A 17,468-nucleotide genomic window follows, 5' to 3' on the forward strand; every position below is an offset into this window, starting at 1 on the left:
GTGTGTGTGTGTGTGTGTGTGTGTGTACACAGAGATATATGAAATAGAATTACTATCATTCCAGCATAAAGAAGTCAGGGGCTAGAGAGCTAGCTATGCATCCTCTGATTTTCAACAAATCCCCTCAACTTACTAAGTCATAGCTTTGACATTTTTAAAGTGGAACTAATTCAAGAATGACATACTATGGCATTGAATTTAGTATCTACTCTTAATGCCTTGGGATAAATGTCTTACAGAAGGAATACTATCTTGAAACTGACAGTCTCCAAGGGATGTTGAATAATCTGACAGAAACAAAATTTGTACTATTTCTCGCTCTCAAAGTCAAAATTATTCTCATTACTAAACAGAAACCACAGTTTTGAAAATGAGGCATAAATAACATATCTACAGGTCTCAACTCCAAGAGCACTAACAATAAACAGGACTGATATATTGCTTCCTGAGATGACTGGTGAATGTGTTTTGGTAAAGCCTGCCTTCTGTAATTAGGAGTTTGCCTAACATGAATGGGAAGTGCGAATTATCACCAGTGTTTGCTACCTTCCACATCTAGCTCATGTAAAAGAAGTGGAAGCTAAAAGACATTCTTCCCTCCTGATTCAACTATGTAAGCAGGGTTGTTGAGAGTCTCCCAGGGTGCTGAGCACTGTTGTAGGCATAGGAAGCAGAGGGGGGAGCTAAGCAGAAACTCTCCCTAGATGCTGAATTTGTTGGGGAACTAATTCACCAACCACATTTAAACACTGAGGAGTCAAGCAGCAGTTAAACACTAAACAATGTGTCTCTCAGCTCAAAGAGCATGGTCCTTGGGGAATGGGAAAGAAAGGGACTACTAAGTACATTGTAATCATACTGGACCTTGATGACTGGCAAGATTGGAATTGGGGAGCCAAGGGTAGAAGAAAAAGGGGAGGAAAAGGAGGTACTTGTAACTACAAGGAACTCTGCTATTTTAGCTAAACATAATGCCAAACGGATCTTTCTAGTCTCCAATCACCCCTCTATTCTTACATAGATTCTTCCACTACTTTAATATCAATAATTAACATTTAACTTTGAAGTTTCCTGATCTGAGGCTGATTCCAGTGTTTGGAGCCCGTACACAGTCTCTGCTTTGCAAGAAGAGTTCAATTTAACATTTTACCCTTGCAATAATAGTTATCATTTTAACAACTATCATTAATAGCATCCTTAAGTAGCTAGACACTGCAGAATGCTTCACAAAGATCTTCTGATTTAGTTCGTATAACAGCCCTATGTGTCGAACGTCATTAACCACATTTGACAGATCTGAAAACTGAGGCACAGAGAGGCCTGCCTAGGTCACAAGACAGTAAGTCTTGGAAAGGGACTCTTATGAAAGGTGCGATCTATGAAGGCGAATTTGTAAATCAAATAAAAGAGTGTACATTTCCCCTAATGCCCTCGAGTTTTCTCCTAGTCTACATCAAAGGATCAAAGAATCCTCCACTTTAACCTCCTGTGATTTTTCTAATAACTTTCTTCCCAAGGCTGATAAGCCGTAAACCTGTTGGAAGCAATGAAGGGGCCACAGTAAAGAAGAAAGAAACCTTTGCGGAGAATGCCACCTGGAGTTCTGCTCCTAAGAGCGGGCCCCACACACGTCGGCTGCGGCTGCCATAAGCACGCGGGTCCCCCACGTCACCAGTCTCTTCTCGCCATCTGCGATCTGGGCCCAAAGCACTTTCACCAAGCGCTGAACCTTTCAGAAGTAGTGGGGGCCAGGCCTCTCAGCGTTCGGTTGCGATCACGGCACCCCAACAGGTCTCCGCTCCGCTAAGCCAGTTTGCCCTTGAGCTGGGGCCGCGAATGACCGGGAAGCTCTCCGCTCCTGGCCATTCCCGAGGAGGAGGGAATCAGGAAAGTGAACGATGGGGCGGGGCTTGCACCCAAAGTCCCCAGCCCGGGGACGTCACGGTCCCAGGTGCGTGTGAGACGAGGGCGGGAGTCTGCCCTGCACCTCCCTCCTCGGCGCACATCCCACCTCTGCGCGGGCGGCGAGCGCGGGCCCCCGGCTCCATTTTCTCGGGAGGGCCACACCTGGGACTGCGCCTCTGGGCAGGGACTGGGAGGCCGCGGCAGCAGAGGAGGCAGAAGCGGCCTCGGGGCGTGAAGGGAGCGCCGGGACCCGGGAGGAGTCGGAGCCTGGTCGCGGGGCGCCGGGGAGCGGGCGGTGTGGTGCAGCGAGCGGCCCGAGGCCAGGGCGCGGCGGAGCGAGGGCGCGATGGCGCGGAGCCCAGGGCGCCCGTGCGTGCTGCTGCTTCTCTTGGTAAGTGCAGCGAGCCGAGACGCCGAGCCCGGCAGTCGGGAAGCGCACTGGCGGGCGCCAGGCTCGAGCCCGGACCTGCCCGCTTCCGCCTGGGAAGGACCCGCCTGCCTGGCGCTGCTGCTTTTCCCGAGAGGTGGGGACCGGCTGGAGGGACCGGCTACGGCCGGAGCCCACCTGAACTGCGGCAAACCGCTCCGCCGGCTGCAACCGGTCGGAGTTCCCCGCGCTCAGGCCCTAGGGTCCTTTCCTAACCGATCTGTTCGTGTAGTGGGCGCTGGGGCGGGGGCACCTTTACGCGGGAAGGGGGCTGCGTCTGGAGTCTTTTTCCGACCGGAATCCTGGAGGCGGTTGGGAGCCACCCCCGCGCCTTCTTCCAAGTTTCTTAAAAGTTCTGTCCTTGGTTTTTCCAGCCCGCGATACACGTCAGTGAACTGGAGAAACCAGGAAAACACCTGCATTGTTAAGAGTGCAGAACAAGAGCTAAAACTAGTCACTTTTTAAAATGTGTTTTACAACGCTTAAATTTTTTGTTAAATCCGCATTTCTGTTAAGAAAATCACTCGCATAAAGAAAATTTTAGCTTTAATTTTGACTTTATGTTCACAGAATCAGTGTTTTAAAACGATTTCCTAGTGTTTAAGAAAATGAACGTAATATTTGGGAGCTTTTTTTTTTTTTTTTTTTTTCATTTAAGATTACAGAAAAAGTGTAGAGCCACCACCATCAAATGGGGTTTTCAGAGGTTATTTACCTATTTTATTTTTTGGTACCGGGGATTGAGCCCAGGGGCGCTTAACCGCTGAGTTACTCCCCAACCCTTTTTACTTTTTATTTTGAAGCAGGGTCTAAGTTGCTTAGGGGCTTCGCAAAGTTGCTGAGATTGACTTTGAACTCGCGATTCTCCTGCCTCAGCCTCAGTTGCCGCCTCAGTCACTGGGAGAGGTTGACCATTTAAAGAACAGGTCTTCCACCACAAGAGACAGCGTTCAGACCCAGAGCTAGATTTCTTACATTTGGTTTCTATGATCAAATGGGTTGTGAAACTTTCAGTTTTCTGTTTGTTGAAGGATTGCACACAACTAAGGAAAGTATTTGGCTTATAGGGCTTTGTTAAGTGACAGGTACAGTGCTATTAAAGGTGTGACTTCATCTTCCAGAGATTTCACAAATATATATTCAGAGAGATTAGATACAAAATCATTCTTAGTTTTCTGATATAATGATCAAAACTAAAAAATGCAAGTACATTCACTCAATTAAAAGTTCTGAATTTCGAAAGGTAAGTTTCCATCCTGCAGTTGTGGAGGGAGAGGGAGAAAAAATATATATGTGTGTATCTTTATATATCTAGGGAAATAGACTTTTAAGGCAAAAGAGAAAAAAAAAATTACTAACTCCAGTCCAGACATTTCAATGAACTTTCACTTGAGTCCGCATGATAATTAGGAACTCCAGACTTTTGGCACACTCGTTCATTTTCACGCTCTGTTTCATTTCGTTTCACTCATGTTGCTGAGGTAATTTTCAATTCAGGTTCGTTTTTTTAATGACATTTTTCTAAGACACAATTTTGGGCTTTGTTTTGACTTCCAGAACAACCCAATCCTCTCATTTAGATGTTTCCTATCTAAGGAGAATACTAACAAAGCACCTGGCCCACCTCAAAAGTTAAATATTAAATTCTCTCCATATAAGAAAAGAAATTACTTTCAGTCTTCAAATGGTATATCAAGCAAGCCAGTTTGTACACTCAGATAAATAGGTAAATAGTGTAGGCAAATTTTACATTTCAGCAACTTTTCATTTTTACCTTATTGGGCAGTAGTAGACTCCTCTTTCAAAAATGACTATAGCCTACTGGAGAGGAACAGAATTCTGTTCATTATAGAAAGTATTATTTGTGATATAAATTTCAATTTTTTTGGGGGGGTCAAAGAATAATGGGTATATCAATGTGAAGTTGGAAGCATAGTGTTAGGGGCAAATAAAAAAAGAAAAGAAAACAATAGGTTCTTTGTAGGATAGGATATAAATTATAGTCTTCTGGGTCAGAGTTCAGTCAAAGATAACACAATTTAACAAGCTAACAAAGAGATTTATCTCAGGATATTAATTTGACTCTGTAAGTCTAGGAAAGATTGAGGAAATTTTTTCCAGTTTGAGCTGTCAGTAACAACTTCAAAGCTACAAAACAGAACCCAGCCATTTAGGAGCTGCTGCCTCTCCTGGGATCAGGAACCAGAAGCCACATTGCTGCTTCCATTGTCCAGAAACCACTCTGACCAGGATGCTACTTGGCTTTCTTGTTTTTTTGTTTTGGGGTTTTTGGTTTGGTTTGGTTTGGTTTGGTACTAGAGATTGAACCTAGGGATGCTTAACCACTCAGCACATCCCCAGCCATTTTTATGTTTTATTTTGAGACGGGGTCTCCCTAAGTTGGCATAGGTCCTCACTAATTGCTAAGGCTGGCCTTGTTATCTTCAGCCTCCTGAGTCAGAAAAATTGCTACCTTTTTCAGGGGGTAGGGGCAAGTACCAGGGATTGACTCAGGGGCACTCAACCACCGAGCCACATCCCCAGCCCTATTTTGTATTTTATTTAAAGACAGAGTCTCACTGAGTTGCTTAGGGCCTTGCTAAGTTGCTAAGGCTGGCTTTGAACTGGCGATCCTCCTGTCTCAACCTCCCGAGCCTCTGGGATTACAGGCATGCACCACCATGCCTAGCCTGGAAAATGGCAATTCTTAACAGAAGTTTTCTTTAATAATAAATTTAAGGAAAAGTAGTTTACCAAAAAAAAAAAAAAAAAAAAAAAGAGCACTTATTGGTCCAAATTTTCCCTGATCATTAGAAATCTCTGAGGAACTAAATTAAATCTCTAAGTCTGAGATCCAGAAATACGTATTGATGGAAAATTCCCAGTTGACTTAACCACTGGTCTAAATTTTGCAAAATAGTTGATTTGGGAATAAAGCATACACAGGGATTGGTATTTTTGAAAGTGGCCTAATTGTAATAAAAATTAGGAACCTTAATTGAAATCATAAATGAACTTTGGATCTACTTAGTAAATTTTGATCAGAGCTTTTTCTTTCTTTCAAATTTCAACAGTTTTGAAATTTTCAAATATTAGTCCACAGATGAGGAAAGATTTTTCTGGTCAGTTTGGTTTGTCCTAAGTATCAGAAGTATACTCATATGACACTATGCTTTATTTCAAATTATGAACATGGAGCATTGATCTTATGCAAAACTTGGTGATTGGGGTGAAGAAAGTTGGAGCTCCAGGATTTATACACAGTGTAGGAGTAAGATAAGAAATGCCCACAAGAAAAGAAACTAACCATCAATGGTTAGTATTAAGAGAATCCCTTCTTGGTGCTAGGCAATGTGCTAGACACAAGAGGAGTATTATGAAAAAGCCAGACATGCCTGCCCTCATGAGGTTTACAGTCTTGTAAAGGATACAATAAGGAAATGGCTAGCTTCTCAATGGGGAGTGATAAGAAAAGTCCTGATAAAGAAACACAAGTACCATGGAGCCTACAGAAGGACCAGTCAACCCAATACCGGGCATCTCATCCAAGATCTGAGGATAATTATAAATTAGTGAGATGATAAGAAGAAAAGAAGGAGAAGAATGTTGAATATTGAGAAAAGAACAAAGGCAAAGGCCAAAAGACAAGAGGGCATGGTTCTTTAGAGGAGCTAGGAAAGTTCACTGTTGCTTTAACCTACAATATGAAGCAGAAGAATATGTAGGAAATGAGACAGAAGAAGTCAAAAAAAGACTGCTTGCCAAGTGAGTGTTTGTAGGGAGGTGTTCAGTTTGCTAAGGAAATGAAAAGATGTTTTTTGGCTGAGATAAAAGGGAAAAAGAAGAAACAGTAAGGCTGAGTTGTGACTGAGTGCTGGCTTTGGTCCCCAACGCAACAAAGAAAGGAAGACAAGAAAGAGAATTTGACTGAGTACAGTTTTGCCTAGTTAAAACAAACAAGGTAGGGAGGCATTCAGGCCTTGGTCTGCTATAATCAGACAAGCAGAGAAGCCCAGAGATCACCCAGCAGAGTGGAGGGAGATGCAGCCTGGCAGGAGTAGAGGGCTGCTAAACAGCAAAAGGATCAAGAAGACATTTGGTTGTCACACTGCCTGAGGATGCTCCGGTCCTTTGTTCCCAAAGTTTAGGAGTATTTAACTTCCTACAATCTGCAGAACCTTCAAGAAGAACTGGCCACTGGGATTACTTTTCCTGTCTAAAATGCTAGTAACACCTACATTGAGAAACAGTGATAGGCAAATAGAAATAGTAAGAGGTTCTAATTAGGAATTCATCTTACTTCTTTAGTTCCTTTTTTTTTTAAATCCAGGGGCACTTAACCACTGAGCCACATCCCAGCCTTTTTTTTTTTTTTTTTTTTCTTTTTTGGCACACTTTGAAGAGTTCTTTATTTTTTTGTTCTTTTCCAAGATGCCGGGTATTCAAACCCGGGTCCATGCAAGCGCTCTACAAGATGAGCTATTTGCTCTTTTTTTTTTTTTTTGCGGTGCTGGGGATTGAACTCAGGACCTTTTACTTGCAAGGTAAGCACTCTACCAACTGAGCTATCTCCCCAGCCCCCAGCCCAGCCCTTTTTTATATTTTATTTAGAGACAAGATCTCACTGAGTTGCTTAGGGAATAGCTAAGTTGCTGAGGCTGGCTTTGAACTCACCATCCTCTTGCCTCAGCCTCCCAAGTTGCTGGGATTACAGGTGTGCACCACCATGCCTGGCACTTGGTTCCCTTTTTAAAAATGGATATAGCTCTGTGGTTGATTATGCCTTCATATGTTCATTCACTCAAGAAAAATTATTGAGCACCTACTCTGGGGCAAATGGTATATCTAGGACTTACATCAAAATTACACCTTTACAAAAATTATTCTCACCAGCAAAGCAGTTGCTGCCTGCCTGGGGAATGAAGAGGTAAATGTGAAAGTAGATGAGACAGTTCAGACCTCCTCACTTCTAAAACACTTCCCTCCCACTACTCTTTCAAGTCCTTTGCAGCACAAATTTATTTTTAAAAAAATTAGATTAATTTTTTGTACCCACTGTTTCATCTTAATGATGCATTCCTCATAATCCCCCAAAATCCTCATTAAGACACTGGACAAGGGCTGGGATTATGGCTCAGTGGTAGAGTGCTTGCCTAGCATGTGTGAAGCACTGGGTTCGAGCCTCAGCACCACATAAAATGAAAAAATAAAATAAGGGTACTGGGTCCATCTCCAACTAAAAAAAAAAAATTAAGAAAAAAAAAAAGACACTAGACAAGGGACCTAGCCCACACACTGCTAATCATCTTGTCTTGGCTTTGAACTCATGATCCTCTTGCCAGTATCTCCTTCCTTTGCTTCCTCGGTTTTCTGGGGTTTCTTTCATCCCTAGGAACCCACAGCAGTTCTCACCCTGTTTTTCTGAGCAAGTACAGTGGAGGGATATGAAGTAGATGGACAGAGGAGACCTTTCACCTGAAGGGGGGAGGCTTGGAGCAGAGTAGGTGGCAACTGTTGCGGGGGATGAGAGGGTGCTACCTGCAGGTCCTGTGCAGATCCATGTGGGTGAATGTTGACAGGTTCCCCAGCAGCCTGCTGTGCATCACTGAGCCTCTCTGCCCACCACCTAATGTCTAGTGTCTCTTCCCTACCCAGAGAATTTCCCTGCCACCTAAGCTTATTGTTCTTACAGTCTGTCCTCTGAGAATCGCATCCTTCTAACCACTCAAACTTAAAGCTCATTCCTCCCTCTGACTCACTCCTCGTCATCTGTATGCAGGAACATTGCCAAGGACAGGTTTTCCCCCATGAAGACTCCTGCTTCCACCCATCTCTCTTTCTGCCACTCCCCTGGTGGTAGTCCTCATTACAACCCCCGTGGGATTTTATTTTAGTCCTTGAACTATCTCCTGCCTTTTATGCTGCCCCATAGTTAATGTCAAAAAAATCTTTAGAAGGCGCGAGTGACAAATTCCCAAATTCCCTATGCAGAAGCTGGCAGACTCTCCACCCCTTATAGGACCAACAAGGATCCTTAGCACAACTTGTCCCTCTGCTCTGCTTGCTACTGTCATATAGACAAATGCCTAAATGCACTCTTGTTCTTTGTCTTCACATCTCCATGTTCCAGTGCGTGCTGTCTCTGGTTTGTGCATTTTCCTTCCTTCTCATCTGCACAGACAGATTCAAGGCCAAGTTCATTGCCACCTTCTCCCTACCAGCAGAAAGTAATTTCTGCCTTGTCTGAACTCCCCAGAACTATTTTTGTAGCTGTTGTCAACACATTTAAGGTTTTCCACTTCTGTATAGAGGTGTGCCCTCTTATCCATGGTTTTACTTTCTGAAGTTCTGTTACCTGCAATCAGCTGTGATCCAAATAAATTACATGAAAAATTCCAGCTATAAACAATTTGTGGTTTAAATAACTTTTATCATAGCATATGGTGACTATTCTGTTTTATTATTAGTTGCTGTTATTCTCTTGCTGTGCCTAATCGATAAACTAAAACTTTACAATCAGTATATACACATAGGAAAAAAAACTTAGTCCATATACAATTCCATACTATTCAAGGTTTCAGGCATCCGCTGGGAGTCTTGGGTATCCCTCTTGAATAAGGGAGGACTTTCCTACTAAACTGTTAACTTCTTTAGAGCAGGATCTTTGTATCACTTATCTGTAAACGAACTAAATCCCCTGGACACAGAGATAGTCTTTAAAAAACATGAGCTAAAGTGTCTTTCTGTGTTTGAAAAACTGGAACAATAATCTGAATTTCACTTGTTTAGAAGAAATATTTAATGCCCAGATAGGTTGACTATTAAATTTTTGCTTGACTTTCATACATTCAGCAATGACTGACTGTGCTTCTGCTGCATACCCAATAGTCTAGGTGTATCAATAGTCTAACTGCATCCTCCCACCCCCGCCACCATCAGGGAACTACCAGTGGGGGAAGAGGAATGTAAGAAAGAGAACTTGACTTTTTCTGAGCATCCCCTGTGTACCAGGCACTGGATTTAGTGATTGTTAACAGTGAGTGAAGTTGAATAGAATAGTTTACCTGACACCAAATGCCACACTATCAATACAGAGCTGTCACCTGACATCCCATTATAGCAGTTTTCTAGTTAATTTTCAATAAATTCGGGACTTTGGGTACTAGAATATTAGTTTCATTGAAAGTTGGAGTCATTCTAAAGATAAACAGAAGAAGAAATGTAAATCAAGATTTATCTAACTCCAGAGATAGAATTCTGGAAACCTGTGGGAATTACCCAGATGCTCTGAAGTCCTGGATTCTCACTTTTTCTATTTTGTTAGTCCACTCTTTTTAAGCCATGGTCAATTTCTGGTGGTTCCTGAAGTTTGCCTTCTGACCGACCAGTGCCATCTAATGGTGATAAAGGACAATCTGAAGTTTTGTTTTTTTTAAACTTCTGAGTGTGGGAAAGAATTGTTTTTCTTCATTTTGTTTTTTAGTATAATTTTCATGAATATATTGCAGAAGAGGAAGAAAGAAAGAAAGATAAAAAGAAAGAAGGAAAGAAAGAAAATAGCCCATGATATCTGTGTATCAATTGATGTGAAGTGTACTTTTCAGATTTACTTATATTTTGCCTAATTCTAAAAGCATTTGTGACTGTTAAAGAAATGCATACCAATAAAATGGAAAGATTTTTTAAAAGTGGTGTATGTTCAGAATCAGTAAAACTTAAAGAAAAGATTTTAAAAGATAAAAGAGGAAAAGACTATTTAAAGCAATCCTGTAGCAGCCGATTAATACTTATTAAATGGGAGCTCTTCCTGTGATGGTGGTAGTGGCTTACCAGTTCCTGAATTTCCTGGTTTAGAATATTTCTTTTCACACATCTTGGTATTGAAGGGTTCTTTATCAGTTTATGAATTACCCAGGATCTCTTCTTCCTCCTTTTCCCTTGCTAGTCTGATTTTACACACGGTATTTCCTGGAGAGACCAGCAACATTTGAATTACCTAGAAACTTGTTAGAAATACACATTCCTAGACCCCACCCCAGACCTGCTGAACCAGAAACGCTGGGGTGGGACCCAGCAGTCTGTGTGGTAACAAGGTGACCCAGTGCTACTCAAGTGTGAGAACCACTGCTAACATTTCCATTAGAAGAAAATCAGGAGTAGAAAATACTAAATATCAAAAGGTCTACTTTTGATTATTTGTTAGCAACTTTCATCTTTTTTAAAAAGATGATGTAGGGGCCAAGAGAGTTGACACTAAACAACATAATGTTGACTTTCCTGGGCCTTCAGTTGATTTGTCTATACCAAGGGAAATAGTAGGAACTGTCCATGATTACACAGAACTCTGCTAGAAATAATGCACAGCATGATCTGACAAGTCAGGTGTAGCACAGTATTGCTAAATCCATGTTTAAAATTCCAAGTCAATAAAATGACAACAAAGAAAATATCTTGCCCTTTGGAGTTAACTTCAGTATGAGTCACCTGAAATCATATTTGTTACCTGGAGATGAACCTAGACATATGAAAAGCAGGGTAAAGAAGATGATAAATTATATACTTTGCTAGATAGATGTAAAATATTTGCTAGCTAATGTTCATGAATTAAAAGTAGAGTTCAGTGTTCTGCTTTTCTTGCTCATTGAGGTATGTTAAATTAGCAACTATGAAAAATATAATTGTAGACTTAAATCAGCTGTTAAGTGAGACTGCTGTAGGAATATATAAATGTCTGGGTCCTTTATCAGTTGTGCTTTTAAGTTGAGATTTTCAAAACAAGTTATGCCGTTTAGTCATAAAATAAATTCTATAAAGACTATCTCCCTCACCCTCCCCCAAAAAAAAAAATTAAGAGGAGGAAAATAGGGTAGGTGAAATTTTGAACATAAATCATCTGGTCTATATAAGATTTGTCAGAGTAGCTCACCAAATCATTGATCTACCCTGACTGCACTAGGCCACTTGAGTTCTTTGGGTTGTGTAAGTCACCATGACTACAGAGATCCTGCCAAAATGTGCCAAAAACTTTGTGACTACAGTTATGATAAGACCAGATCTCCAGTTTATCAATACAAGCAGAAAAATCAGATTCTTTCACCAGAGGAGATAAACAGGTAGCATCCATTGCCTGTGTCTTATTTTATTTTCTTTACATTATTTCAGTCCAAGTTGAAATCATTTTAAGAATGGAGGTAGGGCTGAGGATGCAGCTCAATGGTAGATTGCCTAGCAGGGGTGAGACCCAGGGTCTCACTCACAGTACTGCTGCAAAAGAAAGAATGGATGGATGGATTGGAGGAGAGCCAAGGACCCTCAGGGCAGTGTCTTATCTGACCTTCTGTACAATAAAAGGGAGAAACAAAGTATTTTAAAACATTCTGCCTGAAGTCATTCCTAGTTGAATGGAAATAAGCCATTAAGAACTTTTAACTTACTTTCCATCCCTTTTCATCTCATTTGTCATAAGGTATGTATTAGTTAGAGATATTAAAGTTTAAGGGGTCACCTCGCCATGGACTCTGGGACCACAGAAGGAAACTTTGAGATATCTACTTTTACCAAGGACTTCAGAAAGAGAATTTGAGCCAGGAGGAGCTGACCTCCAGTGAGTCAGGAGTTCTCTTGGATTCTGCTTGTGAAACTCATCAAAGTGACTTCAGAACAGGACATCATTTCTAAAGTGCTGACCTGGAGAACAAAGAGTACATTGATTGATTGTGTTTTGCAGTGATATTTCACCTTCCTTCATGCCTCTGCCAAAAAAAAAAAAAAAAAAAAAGGGGTTTTTTTTTTTTTTTTAAACCAGTTGCCAGAAAGACCAGTTTCTACAAGATACATAGAATCCAGTGATAAAAATTTTAAAGAGAGAGAGAGAGAGAAAGGGGAAACCTTATAAACTAGGGAATCTTTTGAAGGACTTTCATCTGAAACCATATTTTTAGGACTAAAAGCCTCCTTTTCCTCTTCAGGCATGTTACATATGACATTTTTTTCTGTCACCAAGTGCCTTATGAGAAAAAAAGAAAAAGTCACAGATTTCCTGGTTGGGAGAAGCCGTTACAGTTCCTCTTGTCCAGCCTCACTCAACCCTTTTACAACATTCAAGGGAGGAGGTCACTCAGACTTAGGGGTGGTCCAGGGCTGTGTCTCCATGGTAGAGACCTTGCGCAGCATGTACTGGGCTCCATCCCCTACACTGCAAAACAACAATTGCAGAGAAAAGATGTCGAAAAGGAAGTGCCTGGGACTGAGCGGAGAACAGAAAGTAGAGAGCATCGCCTGTCTGTTCACATTCCCTGCAATGTGCTACCAGTTGGGAAATGTACATTATTACCATGGGCCTCTGGAACTTGTCTCTCAGACCCCAGGGTACTGTGGTAGTTTCCAATCAGAGAAGCTTGGTCAAGCTTTTTTAACCTCAGCACTTGGCAATGCCATTTGGAGCATTGTTGAAGGGTGGGGCTGCCCTGTGCATTTCAGGATGTTGAGCAGCTTCTCTGGTTTCAACCCATCAGTAGCACTTGTCTCCTCTACCTGCTCTTTTGACAATCCAAATGGTCTCTAGACATAACCTAGTGTCCACAGGGGTAGGAGGAAGAAGAGTGGACAGTAAGGCAAAATCACCCTCAGTTTTGAACTACTCGTTTAAATTAAAAATGTGTCCTGTGAAATTCAGGATCCAAATGGTTTACTTGAGAAAGAAGTAACTAAGTCATTAACTATTTCCTAGTCAGATAACGTAGAGTTTTACAACTGACAAAACGTTAGTGTGATTCTCATGGATTTTTTGTACAAGTGTGGAGCAAATATTTGAGTTCTGAGTTCCTCATGCCTTATTAAGGGTCTGAAAATAGGCTACTGCAGTAGGCCTCACTAAAATACAAATAGCAGAACCATTTACCTCGATTCCAAGACACTCAACTTTACGACGCACATCCATTTTTAACTTTTTGGTGTTATATAACTTACAGAAAAGTGCACACAGAAAAATGTGTACTGTATTCTCCAGGAGCTGAAAACACCCTGTCACCAATAACCACACTGAGACAGAATAACCAGCTTGGCCTCCAGGTGCTCCGTTTAGTCTCTGCCCACCCTCTTGGGAGGTCAGTGTCCTGTTTCCAACAGCATAAATTAGGCTTGTCTGCTTTATGCTTGCTTCTTAGATACACATCGACTTGACAGATTCTTCTGAGCATCCCATTTCCTTAACCAAAACTCAGTGACCATTCCTACATTTTTACCTCCAGCCAGACCCTCTTTCTGAACTTGAAACTCATTACCAATACACCATTCACCTAGAAGACAAAAATGGCTCTTGCCCCACATCTCATCCCTCCTTCAGTGCTACCCCTCTTGCCCACCCCTACTGAGACCTCCCATTTTTTCTCATCTCAGGAAACTTTTCACTCACCTCATATCAGGTCAAAATTCTAAGAGTCACCCAGACTGCCCTTTCCCTCCTCAATCCATTCACAGGTTCTGTTGCATCTGCCTCTAGAGCAGACACTCAAGGTATCTACTTCCTGCCGTCTTCCTGCAACCCCCAGGGCTCAAACTAGTGTTTCCTGTTTCCTGGTGACTGTGCTATGACAAGCCGTGACTATGACTTGGTCTCCATTTGTTCTTGCCTTCTTATGGTCCATTCTCCATACAACATCTGGAATGAGCTTTTTCAAACATACATTTGAGTTCTGTCATTCCAAGCTTAAAGGTTTCCAGTGAATAAAATTCATAGTCTTCTCCATGACCAGGATCTGACCTGTCCCCCTAACATCATCTTCATGGAGACTCCTCTCACCAACACCAGCTTTGACCACACCAAAACCATTCCCACCTCTTGATCTGGGATTCCTTTTGCAGGACTTTGCCTGAAGCTCCCTCATTCTATTCAAGTCTCACTAGGTGGAAGCCACACCTTCTGAGAGTCTGCCTATACTTCTAAACCACTCTACCTGTTTTGGTTTTCTTTATGGCTCTTATCGCAACCCACTTTTGTCTGTATCCCCAGAATGTAAGAATCTAATGGAGTAAGAACATTCTTCTACCTAGCATGTTATAGAAGCTTGGAAATTTGAGGATATGAGTAAGGTCAGAATTCAGAAATGTTAACATATAAGACTTAGAACTGAGTAAATTAGTAAAATAAAATATGTGTCTGTCTTTAAGGAATTAGCAACCAAGAGTGACAGTTTCTTGTGCTGACTATTGGGACAGTAATGAATAGGCTAACTTTGTTGTCTTTTTAACTAAACAAGCACTTTAGATTCCATATCACATTCTAAAGCCTGACTACTTAAAGCACTATGGAAGAAATCTACAGTATTGGAGACCTCGTTAGAAATGCAGTGTACAGCTGACCTCCAGGCCTACTGACTGGAATCTCCATTTTAACAAGATGACCAGTGAACAATACACACATTAAAGTTTAGGAAGCACTGTTTGTAACCGTGTGATTCTGCACTGCTAGGTGAATAACATCTAAAGAGTAAAGCCCAATAAAAATCAACGAGGATGCTCAGATTGATACCATAGGTTATTGATGACAAGTTCTGCTTCTTCAAATGTTGAAGTTTGGAACATTAGAGAAGCTCACTGAGGCAAGCATATACAGCAGATTCTACTTAAAGATAGTAACACAGACTTCTCCCAGGAAGGAGAAGGGCTCATAGCTGGTATTCTGGTATCTCAAGAAGTGAGTGCCCTGCCCCTTTTATACATTTTAGACTTTCTTTGTTCTCCTGCTGGAGATCTCCCCCCTTGCCTCTCTCCTTCCCGCACACATGACTAGGCCCAGGAGATGCGGGTGGGATGGCCAGAAGGTGAGAAGCAGATGGGCAGGGGGAAGGACCAAATGGGGTGATCCAGGCATGAAGCAGCCCAGGGGGCATTAATTAACAACTCCTTGTCTGCAACCTTTTGGGAGGGGTAGTATAGGCAGGTAATCTTGGTAATCAAACAACTCTGGAGGCAATGACATTCCAGTCTCCCAGGGGCGGTTTCCAAATTTCCAGGTCCAAACCAGTCTCCACTTTTTTTTTTCCTATATATATGCAATTCGCTTTCATGTTTTTTTTTAATTTTTATTTTTACAGACTGCATTTTTGATTCATTGTACACAAATGGGGTACTTTTCATTTCTATGATTGTACACAAGGTAGATTCACACATTCATGTAATCATACATATACATAGGGAATAATGTTTGTCTCAGCCTTCTCTTTCCTTCCCCCACCCCCTCCTGTCTCGTTTTTCTCTACACCATTCAGAGTTCCTCCATTCTTCTCCTGCCCCCACTACCCCCCCACTATGGATCATCATTCACTTATCAGAGAAAACATTCAGCCTCTGGTTTTTTGGGCTTAACTTATTTCACTTAGCTTGATATTCTCCAACTCCATCCATTTACCAGCAAATGCCATAATTTTATTCTTCTTTATGGCTGAGTGATATTCCATTGTGTATATATACCACAGTTTATTTATCCATTCATCGATTGAAGGGCATCTCGGTTGGTTCCACAATCTAGCTATTGTGAATATGAACATTGGTGTGGCTGCATCACTGTAGTGTGCTGATTTTAAGTTCTTTAGGTATAAACCGAGGAGTGGGATAGCTGGGTCAAATAGTGGATCTATTCCAGATTATTGAGGAATCTCCATACTGCTTTCCAGAGCAGCTACACCAATTTACAACTCCACCAGCAATGTGCAAGGGTGCCTTTTCCCCCACATCCATGCCAACACTTATCACTGCTTGTGTTCTTGATAATAGCCATTCTATTTGGAGTTAGTTGAAATCTTAGGGTGGTTTTAATTTGCATTTCTCTAATTACTAGAGATGATGAGCACTTTTTCATATATTTGTTGTTCACTGTATATCTTCTTCTGTGAAGTGTCTGCCCAGTTCCTTAACCCATTTATTGATTGGGTACTTCGTATTTTTGGTGTAAAGTTTTTTAAGTTCTTTAAATTTTGGAGATTAGTACTCTTTCTGAAGTGTGTGTGGAAAAGATTTTCTCCCACTTTGTAGGCTCTCTTTTCACATTATTGATTGTTTCCTTTGCTGAGAGAAAACTTTTTAGTTTGAATCCATCACATTTACCGATTCTTACTTTGATTTCTTGCACTCTGGGAATCTTGTTAAAGAAGTCTGATCCTAAACCAGCATGATGAAGATTTGGTCCTACTTTTTCTTCTATTTGGTGAAGGATCTCAGGTCTAATTCCTAGATCCTTGATCTATTTTGAGTTGAGTTTTGTGCAGGGTGAGAGGTAGAGGTTTCATTTCATTTTACTGCACATGGATTTCCAGTTTTGCCAGCACCATTTGCTGAACAGGCTATCTTTTCTCCATTGTATGTTTTTGGCTCCTTTGTCTAGTATGAGATAACTGTACTTATGTGGGTTTGTCTCTGTGTCTTTTATTCTGTACCATTGGTCTACGCGTCTATTTTGGTGCCAATACCATGCTGTTTTTGTTACTATTGCTCAATAGTAGAGTTTAAGGTCTGGTATTGTGATACCTCTTGCATCACTCTTCCTGCCCAGGATTGCTTTGGCTACTCTGGGTTATTTCTTCTTCCAGATGAATGTCATGATTGCTTTCTCTAGTTCTGTGAGAAATGTCATTGGGATTTTAATTGGAATTGCGTTAAACCTATATAGTGCTTTTGGAAGTATGGTCATTTTGGTAATATTAATTCTACCTATCCAAGAACACAGGAGGTCTTTCCGTCTTCTAAGGTCTGCCTCAATTTCTTTAATGTTCTGTAGTTTTCGTCGTAGAGGTCTTTCACCCCATTTGTTAGATTGATTCCCAAGTATTTTATTTTATTTTTTTTTTGAGACTATTGTGAACGGAGTTGTTTTCCTCATTTCTCTTTCAGATGATTCCTCACTTATGAATAAAAATATATTAGATTTATGTGTGTTGATTTTATATCTTGCTATTTTGCCACATTCATTCATTAGGTCTAGAAGTTTTCTAGTGGAGTTTTTTGGATCCTCTAAATATAGAATCATGTCATTAGCAAATAGTGACAGCTTGAGTTCTTTTCCTATTTGTATCCCTTTAATTTCTTTGATCTGTCTCATTGCTCTGGCTAATATTTCAAAGACAATGTTAAATAGAAGTGG

General features: G+C 41.2%; 1 protein-coding gene across 1 annotated transcript in view; it reads left to right on the plus strand.

Moving 5' to 3' along the window:
* The first annotated feature begins 2,019 nt into the window (after positions 1-2,019).
* Positions 2,020-17,468, plus strand: part of Dsg2 (desmoglein 2) — a 53,340-nt gene continuing 37,891 nt past the window's right edge. The window contains exon 1 of the mRNA XM_047526087.1: positions 2,020-2,296. Within this exon, the coding sequence (XP_047382043.1) occupies positions 2,252-2,296 (45 nt within the window). The 5' untranslated portion in view covers positions 2,020-2,251. The remainder of the gene's footprint in view (positions 2,297-17,468) is intronic.

Source organism: Sciurus carolinensis, chromosome 15, assembly GCF_902686445.1.
Source record: "Sciurus carolinensis chromosome 15, mSciCar1.2, whole genome shotgun sequence".
Taxonomy (NCBI): domain Eukaryota; kingdom Metazoa; phylum Chordata; class Mammalia; order Rodentia; family Sciuridae; genus Sciurus; species Sciurus carolinensis.